Here is a 20,437-nt window from a genome sequence, read left to right as displayed (position 1 = left end):
CATTCCACTGTAGAGAAGCATTGGCGTTGTCCATATAATTCGCCACAGGAGCATCCTGATCGAAGGCAATCTAAAAAGAGAAGGAAAAGCATTCTTAAGGGGCATATCCCCTCACCAAATTTAATGCAAAATCTAATCCGAGGTGCCCCACCCGCCACAAATCTAAAATGACTAACAAAATCCCCCCATCCTTGTGAATAGATTTCCACAATCCCACAGCATACATGCCTTTCACTTCATTTGAACAACACCCTACCCAAACGCTCCCATATTTGGTATCAACAACAATCCTCCAAAGTGCATTCCCCTCCTGATGATATCGTCATAACCATTTTCCGAGTGCCTTATTAAAAATTCTCAGCTTTCAAACCGCTAAACCTCCACTTGAAATGGGGGTACAAAGCTTATCCCAGCCAACCAAATGGAACTTATTCTCATCCTCAATGCCATCCCACAAGAAGAACGAAAGAGAACTCTCATCCACTGCTGCCTCCAACATTCTACTCAATGCATCCATTACTAAAACAAAGAGAAAATGAGACAAAGGATCCCCTTATCTCAAACCTCGAGAACTATACAAAAAACCAACTGGGGTTCCATTCACCAAAACTGAGAATCTAGCAGTGGCAGTACAATGCTTAATCCACTTGCACCACCTCTCCCCAAATCCATATCTCGCAGGTAAGTACAATAGAAACTTATGATTTATGTGATCACATGCCTTCTCCATATCCAACTTGCAAAGAATAAAGTCTCCTTTACAAGCATTTAGGAATGAGCACTGAATCGAGAATTTGTCTCTCCTTGACAAAGGCTTTTTATAACTTCAAAATGATCTTCTCTATAACCAAGCTCATAGGATTGCCAAGAACCTTAGATATGATCTTGTACAACCATTCACAAGACTAATGGGGCGATAATCCTTCACCTCCAATGCCTCCTCCCTCCTAGGAATGAGGGCAATAAAAGTCGCATTAAGGTTTTTCTCCAATTTCATGAATGAATGAAATTCAAGAAAGACTTGCATGATATCGACCAATGCCCCAATAGGCCTAAAAGAAAGCTATAGAAAAACCATATGGACCTGGAGCTTTATCTTTAGCCATCCCTCTCTTATCACATTATGAACCTCAGCCTCTTGAACAGTTCTTTCCAACCAAACAGCACACGAATGATCAATAGTATAAAAAACTAACCCATCAAGCTTAGGTCTCCAAGGATATTGCTCCGAAAGAAGCCTTCCATAGAATTGAACAATATGATCCTTCATCTGAGAATGATCCGAAAGAACAATTCCATCAGAATGAAGTATCTCGATGGCGTTGTTTCTTTGGTGGGAATTAGCCACCCGATGAAATTTAGGAGTTTCACTTCTTCAATTCCGTTAAGACATTGATGTTTTGTCACTACAAACAAAACAATAGGAAGGGCATTCCTTTTCCAATTTCTTGAGGGATAGGAATGCCCATTCCGCAAGCCAAACATGTCTTAAGTGTTATCCAAAAGAACGGCAGGAAACACTCAGCACATGAACATTTGCAAACTCTTGAATTCTTATCTGATAAGAGTTTATTCAGCTTGGCACATATAGCTGGATTTCTCAACCTCGGACTTTCCTGTTTAAGCTCCTACATAACTTATCTCAACCTTAAAGGTACTCTTCAGAGCAAATGCTCTTATTAAGAGAAGTCTCACATCAATTAGATGTTCTTAACATGGTATCGGAGCCTGCTCCTCATGCTTAGTCCATTTGGTTTTGCTTCTTTTATTCTATTAGGCCACCATATGAGAGGAGTGTTGAAGTTGAAGTCCCAAGTCTCCCCCGCGTGTTGAGCCAAGTGAAAGACGCCTAATTAACCACGCTTCACGTGTACATTGATTATATGCGTCAGTAATTATACTATGCTAAATCCTCTTGATTTACGAGAAGTGATCTTTTGTTTCTTTTAAATGTTACACAGGCTGGATTCTTGGAAGGAATCACAAATATTGTACCAGGTAATCCCTGTAGTTTACAAACTTCTTGTAAACAGATGTCTGCTCAGATAAGTCCTTGGATGGTTAAATGAAAAACTCTGCACATTTTTGTTTACAGCATTGGGGGGTGTAAATATCAAAGCATTGTTGGATGATGCAGCAGATGAAGTAGGTGGGAAGCAGTTATTAGATTTTATTGACACAATGGGCGACAGGATTCAAGTTTTTCTGGAGTAGCTTTTCCACTGTTGACTTCCAGAGTTTTCATGGTAAAGTTATCCTAAGCATAATTAAAGGTCCATGGCATTTCTTATGTATAAAATTTCTTTTTACCTACCGAAAAAAAAGTTCCATTGCATTTGTTGAGAGAATGTTAAATATTATTTATTGTGGATAGCTGTCTGGAACCCAGTTGTCCAGTCGCAGTTGATCTATATCTAGATTGTTTTTTATAAGTAAGAAGTAATTTTATTAGAGACGAATGTATAGGCAAAATTCATGTATACAGGAAGTATACAACAAAAAACACCTAAATAGTAAATACATTCTAGGAAATAGAAAGCGACACGAAAATCATTTTTTTATATAAGTAATAGATAAATTTTATAAATGAGAATGAAATAGGCATAATCCGCGTATACAGTAAGTATACAAAAGAACACATATATTTTATGAACAATAAATTAAAGACAAAAAGTCACGCACATTGTTCTCATCTAGTACAATAGCTGAAAACCAAAGCATTAAAGTGTGTACAAAGAAATTTTGCAGCTTTGCCATTGTGCGCTCTTTGTCTTTAAAACAACGCTCATTTCTTTCTGACCAAATGCACCACATGATGAACAATGAGATCATCTTCTACACTGCCGCCACTTGGAAATAATCTTGAATAATTTTTCAACACAAGAAATCATGAACTGAAGTTCTGTTTAACTTCTAAAGTAGAAAACCAAAACAACAAAGAGCATGCAAAGAAATTCCAAAATTGGTCCAAAGTTCGCTTCTTGTCATTGAAACGTCTCTCAATCCTTTTCATTCAAATGCACAATATAAGGCACAAAGGAACCATCTTCTAAGCTGCATCTACTTGAGAACAACCAATGAGCTTGTTCCAATATGCAAGAAGATCAACCACTCTCATAGGCATCACCTAAGCTAAGCCAATTCTACAAAAAATATAATATCCTTGGGAACATTGTTGATAAGATGAAGTCTCTTTTCGAGGAGCTCTATTTTTTTTTTTTATTAAAAGGAGGTTGCAGGGGCCCTCTTGGTTGATGAAAAATGTTGGCAACTGAGCTGGAAAATATCATACTAATGGAGGAGATTTTTGGGTGAGAAAAATCTCGAGCTCTTTGGCCGAAAGAAGAAGATAAATATACCAAATTGTTTTCTTAGAGTTGCCAATCTCGTTGAAGAAATAATGCTATTGAGGTGCTTCACTTAGAAGGTAGTGTTCTTACTATGTAACATCCCGTTTTTCAATAAAGTCATTTTTAGAAATCTCGAGGAATTGGACTGCTACTAACATTGACTTTAAACCTTTATTTTAAAGGAAGCACTAGATTCTAAAGATTATATAAATAAATAAAGTCAATTATTATTAAATACTTAAAGTCTAAAAGAAAGTTTGCAAAAGTATTTATTTAAAATCAATAAAATCTCATGTGTTTTATCAAGAATAACTTACCAAACTAGAAATCATAAAACTAAGCATGCCATAAACTGTGTAGGCCTCTACCTCGCCTTTCCGGGCCAAGTCTTGTCCTGCACCTCCATCCTCATAAAGATTCTCACATGGGGAAGTTAAAACATAAAAATATAAAAAAATGAGTTGAATATTCAATAAACAACACATAATACAGTAAACATAATAAAAACGTAAGGGTTCTTGAAAAACATGCATACTCATAGTTACATATGTAGTAACATGAACATGAACCTGATCTGTGCATAAAATGCATTAACTTGTCTTTCACTTGTCGTAGGCTGGTACCTACTATTGATCCTGTGAGTTAGAGTTAGCGAATCTAAGTAGATTCTGATTTCGCCCATGACCGCGAGTTGTGGAATCTATACATAAGGAATACAAATTAGGTGCATTACCAGCATGTACAACTTGGCAATGTAATATACCCATAACATATGGTACCGTCTTCATATCATAACATAGGCCGTTACGTATCTTAACATTCATACTTCATTATAATCATACATTCATACTTTCTTGTCATATCTAGTATTATCATATCACAGATTTCAAAAGAAATCGTGCCTTATCATAAAATGTCGTGTTACATATTCACATAAAATCATGATCTTTTATAAATATTTTGATGCATAACTGTTTATGTAAAATCATGATTTTTCATAAATATTTTAATGCATAACTCTCACATAAAATCATGACTTATCATGAATATTTTAATGCATAAATCTTCATATAAAATTATAGATTTTCATAAAATATCTTGATGCATATGTCATGCAACTAACATGCAACTTCTACATAAAATCATGGCATTTATAAATTTATCATGAGTTTCCAATAGAAAGCGTACATGCATAATACTTTTATAATAGACATGTTGTTTACCGTACATAAGTGTAAGGGTATGATCATGATATTTACCTTGTAGCGCTAATCCAATATTTTCAGGATGCGACTGATTACCTATAAAATATACGTAATTCACGTAAATTTCTAATTTAACACGTACTTCATAATTCCCTTAAATTCGAAATTAACCTATATTTCCATAAACCAAGTCCTCATCACTCTAAAAAACATCGACTCCATAATATTGACATAAAATCCATCAAATCCGTAAATTTAGTGTTCATGTGTCCAACTTAAATTTTCCAATATTTCATCAATTCTCCTAAAATAGTCTAACCTTTCATGGGCCTGAACTCTCCTAAATTGATATATACCCCATTAAACCCACAACACAAATTGAAATTCACGGCCTGCCCATTTATAATAAGAATAATTTTATATACAATCGTGAAGTACATAAGCGCCGCGTAATTGCTTTGTAAAAGAGTAAGATCTACAATTAAAAAATTAATTTTTTCATGTGGGTCACATGTTTTATGCACTTTTTTCAAAACGATTACTCGGTGGTCGCACAATTCACGATTACAAATATGTTTTCTCTTATAATGAATCCGTATCACCTATATAGTACACTCATGTATGTACCAAATTACCTCGACCCATATATCAAAACCATGAAAGAGGATGATTTCATGAGAGAGGGAGATGTGATGGACTTTATCAGAGGGAGGGGATGTTTATGTGGGGAGAGAGAGAGAGAGAGAGAGAGAGAGAGAGAGAGAGAGAGAGGGTCATTTGGTTCTTTATGGTGCACACGAGTTGGCTTGGCTCACGATAGTGGTTCCGAAGATCAAAGGGGACTTGTGGTGGAGAGAGATTGTGCTGCAGTGTCACTTGGATGGGAGGAATAGTGGGTCTTCGACTAATTCTCCTCTAAACCGAGGTTGGCATATGGTGAACCAGGTGAGATGCTGCAACTTGGAGCATGCGGGGTGGTTTCAGAAACTAGGAGGGGCCTTTTGTTGCCTGTCTATGGTGGATACTTGTAACCGAGGTTGGTTTTCAGTCGTTCAAGGTGCGATGGCATGATTCTTCCTGTGTTGGTCTGTGCAATAGGGCTTTGAGTGTGGGCTTTGGTGGTGCAGGGTGGTAGCATTTGTTGTAGCGGTGGGGCCTTGGAGGTTGTTGCTCCGTGTAGGGTTTTGCTGTACGTGAGACTATCCGGAGCTAAGGGGAAGGTGCAGCAGGGTGGAAGAGGAGCTTCACAGCAAAGAAACTCAAAGCTGCGGCAACCCTAGGGACTTGAGGAAGAAGATGAAGGCTTGTCGTGTGATCCATGTGCTTGGTAGGAGGGGAAGTTGTGCATGAACATGTATAATGTGTATATATATAGTATTGTTGTGAAACCTAGTGGAATGGAGACGTGCATGGCATGGAGTTTATAAATAAACTGGACCTTGGGTCCCACGAGTTTGAGTTTTGGGCCTTGGGTTGGTCTTGGTACGGCATGTTTGGGCTCCTTATTTGTTTTCTCTAGGATCCTTATTTGGGCTTCGACAAAAGAGTTGGCTCGTTAAAATGATCCAATAATCTCATGGGCATATCCATATTTTCATAGGTCTAGTATTCAATAAATTCAAATGGCCTCATCTCAAGTCCAAAATAAATTCATGTTTTTATGGACTTTAACTCAATTATTAAGCCCCATAAAAATTCCGTAACTTATATAAATAAATGTTTCGCCGGTAGCCTATTCAAAATAATCCAATAAATCTCGATTGGGCTTGAAAAGATATCGGCGCAAAATCAATCGCTAAACCTTAACAGGCCAAAAAGTAAACTTTTTGGCTCTCGGGACTAATTAAAATCCCTAATTAACCTCAATAATTATTGCTCATGGGCTCATCCAAAGAGCCTATCAAACTTAATTTAAGCCCAATAAAATTATCCTTAATTTATCCTTAATAATATTGGGTCGAGTCGTTACATACAGATTGTTTTGAAATCCAGATCATATTGTTCAGTTTTATGAAAAGCTTCTTACATAGCAATATCTTTGGAGACCCAAGGTTGATGGGTTGGCTTTTGATTCGATTGATCAGCCTAGTGCGGTTTGGTTGGAGAGGATGTTTGAAGAGAGGAGGTGCTCAATTTGATAAGAGGAATGGAAAAAGATAGCCCTTAGACCAGATGGCCTTCCCATGGCCTTCTTTCAGGCTTGTTGGAATATTGTTAGGGAGGATGTCATGAAGGTATTTCTTAAATTTCACTAGTATATGAAATTTGAAAAGGTCTTAATGCTATGTTCATTACTATTATTCCAAAAAAGATTGGGTCTATGGAGGTGAAAGATTTTCATCGCATTAGTCTCGTTAGTGGGGTGTACAAGATCATCTCAAAGGTTCTTGCTAATCGTTTGAGCGAGGTCATGGGAAAGATCGTTTCAAAGTCACAAAATGCTTTTGTCATGGGAAGGCAAATTCTTGGCTCGGTCCTCATTGCTAATCAATGTTTGGAAAGTAGAATAAGAGTTTAGAGTGCTAGTAGGAAAGAAGCCAGGATTATAAGTTTGGAGGGGCCCGATACTAGCTTTTTTTTTTAATCTAGAATAAATAGTTGAATTGAGATTTTTAGGAATACCTTCAACGAAGTGATAAAAAAAATATGTAAAAAATAAGAAAGTAACAAATAAATCTTAAATTTGTATTTTTCTATGAATACTGGTACTAAGTTTTTCATATATTGCAATGAAATGATGCAGTTGAAGCGATCTATATAGGAATTATAAAAATAAAAAATAATAATAAAAAAAAAAGATAATTTATGTAAACCATAAGCTAAGTTTTGAATAACATATATTTAAAAAGTTTTTTTAGTAATGCAATTGCATACCACATAGCTAGCTATTAAGTGAATGTGAGGGTTTTGGTTAAATAATTTTCATCAAGATAATTACAAGTCTTTTAAAAAGAGAAATAATATATTCTAATTGAAATAAAATAGGAAAAGAATAAAAATAGTTACTATAATGCCTATTTTACAGACCCTTGGGGGGCCATCCCCCCCCGGCGCGCGAGTGCTAGGTATTCTTTGGTGACCTTGTTAATTGTGACTTTGTGGTGTATATTCTTGGCAGTTATGGTTTTGGGGAGATGTGGTGTAAGTGGATGAAGTATTCCATCTCTTCTGTTAGATTTTGGTTTTTGTTAACGACACCCTTGTGGGTTTTTTTAATAGCTCCCGGGAATTGAGACAGTCCCCTTATCTCTTCTCCTCTTTGTTTTAGTAATGGACGTATTGAGCAAAATGTTGAGGGCAACATTGGAGAAGGGCTTTATCTTGGATTTTCAGTGGGTGGTTCTTTGCATGGCAGCATTAAGTTCTCTCATCTACTCTTTGTTGATGACACTTTGATCCTCTGTGAGTCGAACCCTGATCAGATTCGTTCGTTGCGAGCACTTTTGCTATGTTTCGAAGCTGTTTTTGGCTTTTAAAGGTGAATTTGTCGAAGTATGGATTTGTCTCCATTGGTTTGGTTAATAATTTAGGAGAATTGGCTGATATTTTGGGTTGTATGGTGTCTTCTTTGCCAATGAAGTATAGTCTTCCCTTGGGGGCACCTCATAAATCCAAAGCAATGTGGGATGGATATTCAAAAAGATCAAATGTAGATTGGCTGGTTGGAAAATGATTTATTTGTCTAAAGGAGGAATAATCCCTTTAATCAAGAGCACTTTATCTAACCTCCCAACTTATTTTCTATCTATATTTCTGTTGCCTGCAAGAGTGACTGATAGAATGGAAAAGATCTTTCATACTTTTCTTAAGGAGGTCTGCATTCCTTACTTAAGTGGGACAAGATTTGTACTCCTTTATCTTATGGAGGTTTGGGGGTTAGAAAGCTGAGAACTTTTAATAAGGCAATTTTTGAAACTTTGGAGGACTATTATTGATGTCAAATATGGGAGTATTTGGGGAGGATGGTGCTCAAACGAAATAAGAGGGGCGTATGGTATGGGAGTGTGGAAATTCATTCGGAATGGATGGGGGGATTCTCTGGAAATTTCAGATTTGAGGTGGGTAGGGCATCCAGATCAGATTTTGGCATGATTTATAGTGTAGAGATGATGCTTCAAAGAATGTCTTCCCTTCTCTTTTTAGGATTGCTTTGGATGGTGCTTCGGTGGCTGATTATATGGATAATTCTACTAGTTTTCTTCAGTGGTCAGTGAGGTTTACTAGAGCTATTCAGGATTGGGAGGTGGGGGCATCATTGTTAGGTTTCTTTGGATTCATCATGGAAATAAGATTTTTTTCGGTTAGATCTTTGATAAGTTGACAAAGCAAGGTATTGTTGTAATGGATTGGTGCTTTATGTGCAAAAGTGTGGCGAATCAGTGGATCACTTTCTTATCCATTGTGATGTGGTTAAGGCTATATGGGATGAGGTTTGTGTTAGGCTTGGTATTGCTTGGGTGATGCCCAAGAGGGTGGTAAATCTTTTGGTTTGTTGGAGAGGTATTCAGGGCAATCGACAAATTGCGACTATTTGAAAGATGGTGCCTCTATGCTTTATGTGGTGTATTTGGAATGAGAATAATGGGCGTTGTTTTTGCAATAGAGAATGTTTGGGTAGAGGGATTGGAGGTTTTTTTTTTTTTTTTTTCTGTACATTGGTACTTTGGACCTCGGTTATTATATTGGATGGGACTAGTCTTAATGACTTTCATACTATTTTTTTCAGCTCTTAAGTTGTAATTATATGTCTTTCTCTTGTATACTTCTTGTAGACTTGGGCTATGCCTAATTATGTGGATTAATAAATTTTTCTTATTTATATATAAAAAAAAGACTACGTTATTGGCAACTTAGAAGAGTTTGTTTATACTTTGTTTTAGATGGGTGTTATTTACTAGGTTCTGATAAGTTGCATTACAGTTTCTGGCGATCTTTTGAGATGTTAGATATTTTTGTTTTGATTTTTTCAAAACATATGGTTGGTGATGAGTGCCTTAATGTTTTATTTTTATTTTTATTTCTTCACTTTTTCTGCTTATCCTATTGTAGGAAATTGGATAATCAATCATAATCAGGAGGTTTCAAACTGGAGCCTACGACTAAATGGATACGTAAAAGCATGGCCAAGGCCTTCTATGGAGTTCGTTAAAGCTTGAATCCAATTCCTGTGAATTCTGGTTTCTTGTCCACATCAATCACTTTTAACTCTTTGTCCCATTGTGGATTTTGGCAAAAAAAAATCCAAAATGGACTCCCAAACATATAACATGAGCCACATGATTAAGTGCTATCGTTTTTACCATATCAAAGAAATTGGAAAACAGAAGTAGATGTCACCAAACCACAATCCATGCATCCTCCTAAAAAGAAATATTCTTTTCATTATAAATACTTATAATAAATTACTCATTACGAACAGTACAAAGAGTTTGTAGCTTGAAAAAGTTGCTCAGTGTTATATTTAATTCAAGTAATGAATAGTGTGTGGGGAATATTCCCCTTATCTAGTGTTACGCTCGTTCTTGTAGTGAGACATTTTATAAAATAATTTTAGAAAGGATGACGGGAATTACTGTTCGACTTAAAACTTTTTACTTTCATACCCAAGGTGCAAGACTCTACGTTTATAAGATAAAATGTGCTTTTAGAATAAAAGAAGTTTATAGCGGAAAACATTAATCTTACAATAAAAGGGTCTCTCATACAATTAAAACTCATGCCTAGACTTCTGTGCTCTTCCCCATGGGCCTTGTCCGTCCTGATCATTCAGTTCCTGTAGGGAAGGGACATGCATAAAAACTAAAATGAGTCGATGACTTGTAAGCATTACTTCATACAGTTAAAAAATAACAATATAGATTTTCATTCATGCATTCATCATTCATACATACTATACGTACATGCGTGCGTGTATACGTGCGTTCATTTGAAAACATCAATGGACGGGTTTTTCTTTTGAAAATGGGCTTTCTTTTTGTAAAATGTTTCCCCCGTCAGTGCCTTCATTTCTTAAAAGTTCGTGCGTTCATGTATACATGCATTCATCCATACTTTCTTATCACTTTCATAGGTCAGTACACACTATTATGTCCCGTGTGTTGGGGTTAGCGGTCTTCCTTTGGACCTGGATTCCGCCCGTAGCCATGGCTTGGAAATCCCATTTCAGTCAGGGGCAGCACTGGGTGCACTTCCAGTACTACTTACCCGGCATTGCAATCTGCCCATTCATTGGTACCTTTTTCATTCATTCATCTGGCCGTTACGTATCTTCATACATTAACGCATTCATTCGTTCAGTCCTTTCTTACAGTTCAACCCTTTCAGTTCAGTCATTTTCATTTAACAGTTCAGTTCATGGAAAAACATCATTTAAGGTATGGGCTTAGTTCATTTCAGCCATATCCTTCATTTAACAGTTCATTCATGGAAAGCGTCATTTTAAAAACATACATGAGCTTAAACGTTAGCTTTCATGGCATCCATAAGCGTCACCTTAAACGTCGTCTTTCATGGCATCTATGAGCATCACCTCATGGCGAACATGAAAGCGTCGGTTCGTAGGATCCATAAAAGCATCCGTTTTCATATCTTTTGTGCAATTCATGGATTTTCTTAGAAAATACATACAATAGATACAGCGTATAGTCATCCATTCATATGCGTACAATTAATACTTTCGTTGCGTAAAAAGGGGCTGCCAATGAGGGTTGTACATACGTATACCTTTGAATACTTAGCATTTTCTTTCGTAAAACGTCTTTCGTGTATTTTCATAAAGCATAGTGAGGAAAAATGTTTTGTTTTCGTTTCTTTGATATTTTAGAAGACTTTAGAAGAGTATGAACGTAACACTTACCTGGACTCCATACAACTTGCATATCATGCAGTCCATTCATGTGCGTGTCAAATGGCAACCTACATGCATACACATAACCTTAACGTCATTCTCTATCTAATGCATAAGCAACTTAAACTAGAAATAGAGCTACACATCACTTGGAATACTCTCATTCTATCTCGTGCTCTTACGTGCCCTTTACTATGTTAACACCTTCGGGGACCGCTTACGGTCACTACCTCTGCTCAATTCGATGTTCTTGCCTCAAGTGCTTATCTCTAAAGTGAACCTGTGATTCACCTTAGGATTAAGACACTAAGATATTCGTCTTACTCTTCTTACTAACCACATTCGAGGCATGTGTCTAACCAACCTTCTCTTAACCCGGCTAGCATGACTCTTCATGCTACCCTTCCCTTTTGACAGTTCATCTCAACACTTAACACGACAAGGCTTCATTCACCACTACGCCTTATGTCACGTCATATAGCTCGAGACTACACCCAAGCTACACCATGACCTTGTCACGTCACCTGACATCATGCTACGTCATTCTTACATCAACCCTTAACTCATCACGAGTACGGTTCCTCACGTACTCCTATTACATTGTTCTACTACTTCACGCATACTTCTAGGCATAAGTCCATCACAGTGACATTTGTCACCTCAGACCACAGGCTACGCCATAACTACTTCAAGATACTATTCCACAATTCTCGATATTACTCATCACATTCCACGCCCATCAATCACACAACCATCCTTATCTCTACTACACGCCACAAGGAGTGTCGCTGCCTCGTGGAGTATACTCCACGTATACTCCCATTTTCACACGCTACGACCCATTACCATTACGGCATACGCGCCACATGGTGCATTGCTCCACTACATGGAGTACACTTCATGTGTACTCCCTTCACACACGTTACGCCACATCACCATTATGGCATACTCGCCATACGATGCATCACTTCACTACATAGAGTACACTCTGCGTGCACTCCCTTCAGACACATTACGCCACATCACCATTATGGCATACCCGCCGTACGATGCATCACTCCACTACATGGATCCCTTCACACGCACTACGCCACATCACCATTATGGCATACCAGCCATATGGTGTATCACTCCACCACATGGAGTACATTCCACGTGTACTCCTTTCACACGCACTACGCCGCATCACCATTATGGCAAACCCACCATAGGTGCATCACTCCACCACATGTACTCCTTTCACACCTACTACGCCACATCGCCATTATGGCATACCCGCCATATGGTGCATCACTTCACCACCTGAAGTACACTTCACGTGTACTCCCTTCACACACGTCACGCCACACAGAGTAGACTTCACATGTACTCTTCCCATTCTACAATACGACAGGAGGGTATATTTTACATGTACTCTCCTTATCCCACACTACACCCCACACAGAGTACACTCAGCGTATACTGTTCCCATTCCATTACGCCAGGAGGGCATATTTTACATATACTTTGTTTATCCCATACGACGCCACACATGGAGTACACTCAGCATGTACTGTTCCATTCCACATGCCACATTACCAATACAGCACATACTCCACAGCCATACCACACAACACAGTCCACAACACTTCATAGCACATTTCCCAACTACGCCCAACACTTTACAGTGCACTACACAGATATGCCCAACGCTTCTACACAGCATATCACAACACAACGAACTCCATAAATACTAACAGCACAGTCCACAATCTAATCAACTAATCAACATTTAACATAATTAACGAGAGATAGAGGGTTATACCATCGATGAGATAACCCATGCGTTGCTCGCCGATCGTCACAGTTGATGATGTCGAAAGGGCCTTACTTGGCGGCTAACCACGTACGGTGGTTGTTTGGGCGTTTGGATAGCTAAGTGTGGTCTTGGAAGGGCTCGTGGTGGCCTTGTGATGGTGGCAAGGAGAGTAACACGACTGATCTAGCCGTGTACAGTGTGCGTACAGTGGCTGTCCATCACATGCAGTGGCTATCCACAACATAAATTGGCGATTGGGACCTAGGGTTGGATAAGGGAGTTGCTGGTGGAGCTGTGGAGGCTCGGAGGTGGTGGCATGGTGGTCCACGGCAGCGGATCGAGCTTGGGAAGGAGGGAGAGTCCGTGAGAGAGTGTGCATGCATGGGTGGCAGATCAGGGCCATGGGTGGTTGGGATAGGTCGATGGTGGCTGGAGGAGGCTGGAGATGGTGGTCACACGCCATGGGTGGCGGCGTACGGTGGTGGAGGGAGGAGAACATGTGCTTTGGAGAGGGAAGAAACCCGTGCGGTGGAGGGAGGCTATGGGCCTCGGGTCACATGGAGGAGGAAGGGAGAGACCAGGAGGAGCTCATAGTGGTGTCCGGTGGCCAAGGTGGTCGCGCATGGCTGCGCTAGGGACGTGCACAGTGAACCCGTGCATGGAGGAGACCACGTACGTGCATGGGAGGAAGGTGGCCGTGAGGTGGAGGATAAGCTTACTGGAGGATGATGGCCGGTGGGAGGGGAAGCTGCCAGTGGCAGTGTGGTGGCCGCATACGGCAGCGTTAAGCATTGCGCACGGTGAGGCTGTGCGTGGGTCTCTTCATGCGTGCAACAGGGAAGGTGGCCGCTAGATGGAGGTTGGCTTTGCTGGTGGGGGGTAGCCAACGTGAGAGGAGGTCAATGGTGGTGGAGGTGAGACTCACCGACGCACGGCGGTGATGGGCTAGGCAGTGGAAGACACGGCTTGGAGAGGGACAACGTACTAGTAAGCGTGAGTTGAGGGAGGGAGGAGAGAGAAAGGGCTGGGGAAAAGTGAGGGAGAAGGAAGAGGGGTCTGGGTATTTAACCCAGTCCCTTCGTCTTGGGATCCTCAAAACGATCTAACGGTGAGAAATTAAAACACTGATTTGAAAATGTGTAACCATTAACTTAATTAAAAGCACTTAGAGGAATTAAGATAGAATATTATTTAAACTAACTTTAGTTTATAAAATGATATTCCTTCATCATTAATAAATGATGAAGTCTTATTTAATATATTTAAAAAGATAAAACCATTTAATTAATTAAAGCTTTCAACATAATTTAAATCCCATAATATTTTAAATAACTGAAATCATTTTAATAATAATATTAAAATGATTTCCGACAATTATAATATTTTTGAAGCTCTTCAAGAATATTATAATTATCGTATTTAAAATCAAACTTAGTTCAATAACACTGGAAATACTCCTTATAAATATTTTCAATACATTTAAAATATTGGGCGTGCCTTAGAAGTCACATAATATCTTTTAAAACACACCATCGGGGTTCGACACGCATGACAAGGCTTGCAGTCATTAGGGGAAGGATAGACTGTTGTATAATCTCATCCTTGGAATTTGCTTACGTCAGAAAGAAGGAACGTACGTCAGAAAGAAGAAGCGTATGTAAGAAGGAATGAGCAAGGTATTACACTAAGGCCCAGGAGGCCCAAACAAGCCCGGCCCAGAACGAAAGGACACAGATCCGGCCCACTAAGAGGCTCCCCTGTACACAACCTGTAGGAGTGACGGTGCAGCAAGAGATGGGACTCATCGGGACTCATTGGTCTGAGGTTCCTCGAATAATGTCTAGTCATCAAGTGCCCTCCCACATAGTAGGCACAACATGCGGAGGATCGTCGATCTGCTGACAGAGAAAGCATGAATGGACCGAGGGAAAAGCAGACAAAAGGGAGAAGGCTGGAGAACTACGCCGCATTTAATGGCTCTGCCGCCCGAGCAGCACGCCACACAAATTGAATCGTCGCAGGACCACACCACATTTAAAAATTCTGACAAATGAATAGTATGAAGACTCCAGATATCATAGTGATAGGCTTGATCCACTCACTGAACTTCTAGTATAAATAGCTGATCCCAGGTACGAGGATACTCTCTCTGACTTTTAAGATTTCTTACTTATTTACCATACTCTAAGAACATTTACTGACTTTGGCATTGGAGGCTTCCTCGGCCTCCAGGCCGCCCTCTAAAAGCCGCGTACATTTCTCTATTTGCATGGCCCGTTGTGAAGATCTGAGTTGTTGGAGCATAGCCCAAGGGTGTGCGAAATGCGACACTAACAATGGCACCGTCTGTGGGATCATAATAGATGTTGTGTGTCCTTCTCATGCCTACGACAACCCATTTCGAACAACTCAGAAGAAATCGGGGGGGGGGGGGGGGGGCGCCATGGAAGAAAGGCTGAAAGCCATGGAAGAATGGACGACAAAACTAACTGGCGAGGTAGAAACACTCCACAAGAAGAATGCGGAACTCAAGAATTCCAGAAATGATCAAGAAAGCAGGGACGATAGCGACACTGAGCAAGCAGGGTCCCGAAGTACACAGGTGGGCCCAAGAAAGAAGAGGAGCAAAAACACATGCAAGACGAACTCCGCAACCTCAAGGGGAAGTAAGAGGAGATAGCGAGGAAAGTGGGTACGTTGTCAACGGTGGACCAACTACTCACAAGCACATGTCTGACCTATACTGAAGAAGTAATGGCATTCCCATTGCCACCGAAGTTCAGAATCCCCATCATAGAGATGTACGATGGGAATAGGGACCCTCTCAAGTACCTGGAAACCTTCAAAGCTCACATGATGTTGCATGGCTTCCCTGGGGAAATCGCTTATAGGGAGTTCCTGCTAACCTTGAAGGGGCCCGCACGTGCATGGTTTGGGTCACTGGCACCTAAGTCAGTGGACATCTTCGGCGGGCTAGCCAGACTGTTCCTAACCCAATTCATGTCCAATCGGAGGAGGCGATACTCGGCTGCATACCTCCTCACTATCAAACAAACGGAGGACGAGAGCCTGAAGTCCTACTTGACCCGGTTCAATAATGAGCGCATGACCGCCGACGACCAAGACGAGAAGATCACCTTGGCGGCACTTCTAGGAGGTGTTTGGCCCCTTTCCCAGTTTATGGCAGAAATAGCCAGGCGAACCCCCTCAATGCTACAGGAATTCAAGGACCAGGCCGACAACTTCATTAATGTGGAAGACACTCTCTGAGTGTTAACCGAACTGCGAAGGAAGGAAATAGAGCGCGCGGAAAAAAGGAAAAGCCCCAGCCTAGGCCAAGCCTCATGAAAAAAGGGAAAGGGACTCGCAGGAGAAGCAACGAGAGGAAGTACCAACGAAAGGACCGAGGCCGCGATACAACCGGCCCACATTCATCATTCAAGGGGAGAATGACCGGGGAGCAATACGCCGATACTGCACATACCATCAGTCCACCTCACATAACACCAAGGATTGTTGCTCCCTAGGAGGAAGGAAGAAATATCTAGAGCAACAAAGGCACCATCACTCCTTGGACAAGAGACAAGCACAAGAGCCAAGGAGAAGGTTGAGAGAAAGAAGGACTGGCACCAACAAGAGAACCACCCCCGAAGACTGGCGATAGGGGGAGTAACGCATGATCCCCCGTAATTGCCACCAAGGCAGCAACCGCCTCTTAGGGAGACTTGAACCATAACAAGAGGGTTCGCAAGTGAGGGTGTCACCTCGTTGAGACGAAAGGCGCATGCCAAGCGGGCCTGATACCATGAGGTGTACTCGACCGAGTATCACCCCACTAACCAACAAAAGGGCAACCCTACTCCTGTGATCTCGTTCACGGTGGCTAATGAATAGGGGGCCCTGTACCCACATGAGAATGCCCTAGTGGTCACCATACTCATCGCCAACTTCACCACCAACATAATCCTCATCGACAATGGAAGCTTCGCGGACATACTGTTTTGGAAAGTTTTCATCAAAAAGGGTATCAAAGCCTCCCAACTGCAGGCCGCCCCATACCCTTGAAAGGCTTCTCCAAGGGCATCGTCTTGCCGGTGGAGACCATCACCTTGTCCATCCTGGCAGGAAGCAGCCCGTGCAAGGCTCCTGTCATGGTCAACTTCTTGTTGGTAAAAACTCTGTCGGCTTACAATGCAATCATAGGAAGACCCACCCTCAACTGCTTAAGGGCCATCACGTCGACCTACCACCTCAAGATGAAATTCCCAACTCCCCTGGGGTGGGAGAAGTCCGGAGGGAGCAAGCATCGGCAAGGAGTGTTACGTGCAGGAGCTGAAACAAAAAGATGAAGAGCCCGCCTTGGACTACACCAAAGAGACAAAATAGGTCGGGCATCACCGGAAAAACAACGACAAGCTCCTGTCTGCGATCTGCCTTGCCTAGTTTCTAGGGGGGAAGGGATGGCACAAGGCTGTGAAGGAAAAGGCGGACAACTACTTCTCCAGAGCAAGAACTCGGGCCCTTTAACTTTTGTAATGACTCTGCACTAAACTTGTATATTTTTGTTTACTTAATAATAGAACTTTTCAGGGTAATTTGGAACACCGACTCTATACTCTCGCCTTACAAGTACAGCACCAACAAATAAAAACAAAGCGCAGCTAACATGACACACGACTACAAGGTCATCAATAGCTTACCTCCCTGCGGGTCACCATAGGGAAATGTAGGCCTAAGTGTTGCCTTATCCCTCCCACAAGGGAGAGCGGGTTAGCCAATGGCACCCGAAAATAAAACTTACCTTCTTTGCAGACGTCAATAGGCGGAAGCAGGTTCAATAACAAATTGTTCGAAAACTTACCTCCTTGAGGGATACTACAAGGAAAGGTCGGTCCAAGGGTGGCCTTATCCCTCCCAAACAAGAGACTGAGACCGACACACGGCTCTCCCAAATACATTATCCTGACCTCTGTTGCAAAGGAGAGTGGGATCAGCACCAGCCTGACCCAATACCTACCTTCCCTGTGATATCAACAAGCGGGAGCGGGTTCAGTAACAGACTGCCTGAAAGCTTACCTCCCCGCGGGACACTATAGGAAAAGGTTGGTCCAAGGGTGGCCTTATCTCTCCCGCAGAGGAGAGCGGGACCAATACACAACCCTCTTGAATAAATTAACCCGACTCCTATCATGGCGAAAAACGGTCGGCCAACTATCGCCCGAACTTACCTCCCTGCGGGACACTATAGAAAAAGATAGTCCTTAAGGTTATCTTATCCCTCCCGTGACGGAGTGCGGGTTAGTCCTCAGCTACCCGAAGTCAAAAATTTTACCTTCCGTGTAAGTGTCAACAAGCGGGAGCTGGTACAATAACAGACTACCCGAAAACTTACCTCCTCGCGAGACACTATAAGGAAAGGTCGGCCCAAGGGTAGCCTTATCCCTCCCGCAGAGGAGAGCGGGACTGGCACACGCCCTTCTCGAGTACTTACCCCGACCTCCACTACGAGTGAAGAGTGAGTCTAGCACCAGTTTGGCTTAAAGTATTACCCTTCCCTGTGATGTCAACGAATGTGAGCGAGTCAAGTAAAAAACTTACTTTATACTTCATTGCTGGTCGTTTTTACTATATCGAAGAAATTGGAAAACATAAGTGGATGTCCAAACCACAATCCATGCATCCTCCAAAAAAGAAGTATTCTTTTCATTGTAAATACTTATAATAAATTACTCATTACAAACAGCACAAAGAGTTTGTAGCTTGAAAAAGTTGCTCAGTGTTATATTTAATTCAAGTAATGAATAGTGTGGGGAATTTTCCCCCCACTCGAGGTCGAGGAGGCCCAGTCAAGCTCGGCCCAAAATGAAAGGACACAGATCCTGCCCACTAAGAGGATCCCCTGTACACGACCTGTAGGAGTGACGGTGTAGCAGGAGATGGGACTCCTTGGTTTGAGGTTCCTCAAATAATATCCAGTCATCGAGTGCCCTCCCACATAGCAGGCACAACGTGCAGAGGATCATCAATCTGCTAACAGAGAAAGCATGAATGGACTACAGGAAAAGTAGACCAAGGGGAAAAGGCTGAAGAACCACGCCGCATTTAATGGCTCTACCGCCCGGGTGGCACACCACATTAATGGAACCTTCATAGGACCACGTCACAATTAAAGATTCTGACAAATGAACAGTACGAAGACTCCAGATATCATAGCAACAGGCTTGATCGGCTCACCGAACTTCTAGTATAAATAGCCGATCCCATGTACGAGGATACTCTCTCTGACTTTTAAGTTTTCTTACTTATTTACTACACTCCAAGAACATTTATTGACTTTGGCATCGAAGGCTCCCCCGGCCCCCAGGTTGTCCTCTCAAAGCTACGTACATTTCTCTCTTTGCAGTGCCTGTTGTGAAGACCTGAGTTGTAAGAGTCTGACCCAAGGGTATGCGAAACACAACATCAACAAATAGAATACACCAGCTTGAAAAAAAACAAATAAATAAAATTTGAAAATTGCTCTAACCAATCCAGCATTGTCGACAACATCTTCATATCCTCAAATTGAACCCTATTTTAAATACAATTGAGTTTAAAAGAAAAACATATTTAGATGACTATGCTCGTATTACACATTTACATGCTCAACAACTTATTGTTAGTTTTAAATACTCATCCATAAGTTTAATAAAATAAAGTAACAAATAGGGAGAGGCTCTAGGATTCTTGGAACTCTCAACCTCGTGCTCTTTTACGTACAATGCATTTCCTTTATCGTGCAAGGATTTATTTTATGAAACAAAATATGATCACGAATCATCATCATTGTTTCCAAAGGAAATCTATTGTGGTAAATCTTGTCATCCACAATATTGTAAGAGTTATTCTACTCAACAGTTATACACTACACACCTGTTGAGTAGAATAACTCTTTTATTTTATTTTTTTCTTCAGCAAGTGTATCGTGTAGGGCTATCGAATAGAATTTTTCTATTATAAAATATCTCTACAATAAATTGGAATAAAAGAGGAAAAACAAGAAGAATATGAATTGAAATGGATTTATTGGAGGCTAGCCTTCCTCCCTTAGACACGTGACCAAATGTTCTAGACTTTTTACTCCAACTATACGTTCTAATACTGTCCCTTTTGCAAACTAACTAGACACGTGACCATTACAATTAACTAGGGGTGATAACATGTGTTTGCAGGTCATGTTAGTGTAGTATCTAGTCAT

At 41.0% G+C, this 20,437-nt stretch overlaps 2 protein-coding genes across 4 annotated transcripts in view; both read left to right on the top strand.

Moving 5' to 3' along the window:
• Positions 1–9,770, top strand: part of LOC121265992 (2,3-dimethylmalate lyase) — a 28,956-nt gene extending 19,186 nt beyond the window's left edge. For 2 of the 3 annotated variants that reach the window (XM_041169695.1, XM_041169681.1), the window contains exons 7-8: positions 1,962–1,998; positions 2,096–2,380. In XM_041169695.1, coding sequence (XP_041025629.1) covers positions 1,962–1,998; positions 2,096–2,214 — 156 coding nt within the window. In that variant the 3' untranslated portion in view covers positions 2,215–2,380. Of the gene's footprint in view, positions 1–1,961; positions 1,999–2,095; positions 2,381–9,604 lie in introns of those variants that run through there. The other variant, XM_041169688.1, reaches the window with a different exon arrangement.
• A 6,184-nt stretch (positions 9,771–15,954) lies between these two features.
• Positions 15,955–16,470, top strand: LOC121245946. The gene has a single exon (XM_041143883.1). It carries the CDS (start codon positions 15,955–15,957, stop codon positions 16,468–16,470), a length of 516 nt encoding a protein of 171 aa, XP_040999817.1.
• Positions 16,471–20,437: the final 3,967 nt, after the last annotated feature.

This window comes from Juglans microcarpa x Juglans regia, chromosome 1D (assembly GCF_004785595.1).
Source record: "Juglans microcarpa x Juglans regia isolate MS1-56 chromosome 1D, Jm3101_v1.0, whole genome shotgun sequence".
In the NCBI taxonomy this organism is placed as follows: Eukaryota; Viridiplantae; Streptophyta; class Magnoliopsida; order Fagales; family Juglandaceae; genus Juglans; species Juglans microcarpa x Juglans regia.
This window is presented reverse-complemented; position numbering and strand designations above follow the sequence as displayed.

Excerpts from the sequence above, each read along its gene's own strand:
- LOC121245946 (XM_041143883.1), top strand. The coding sequence starts at position 15,955 with ATGGCATTCCCATTGCCACCGAAGTTCAGAATCCCCATCATAGAGATG.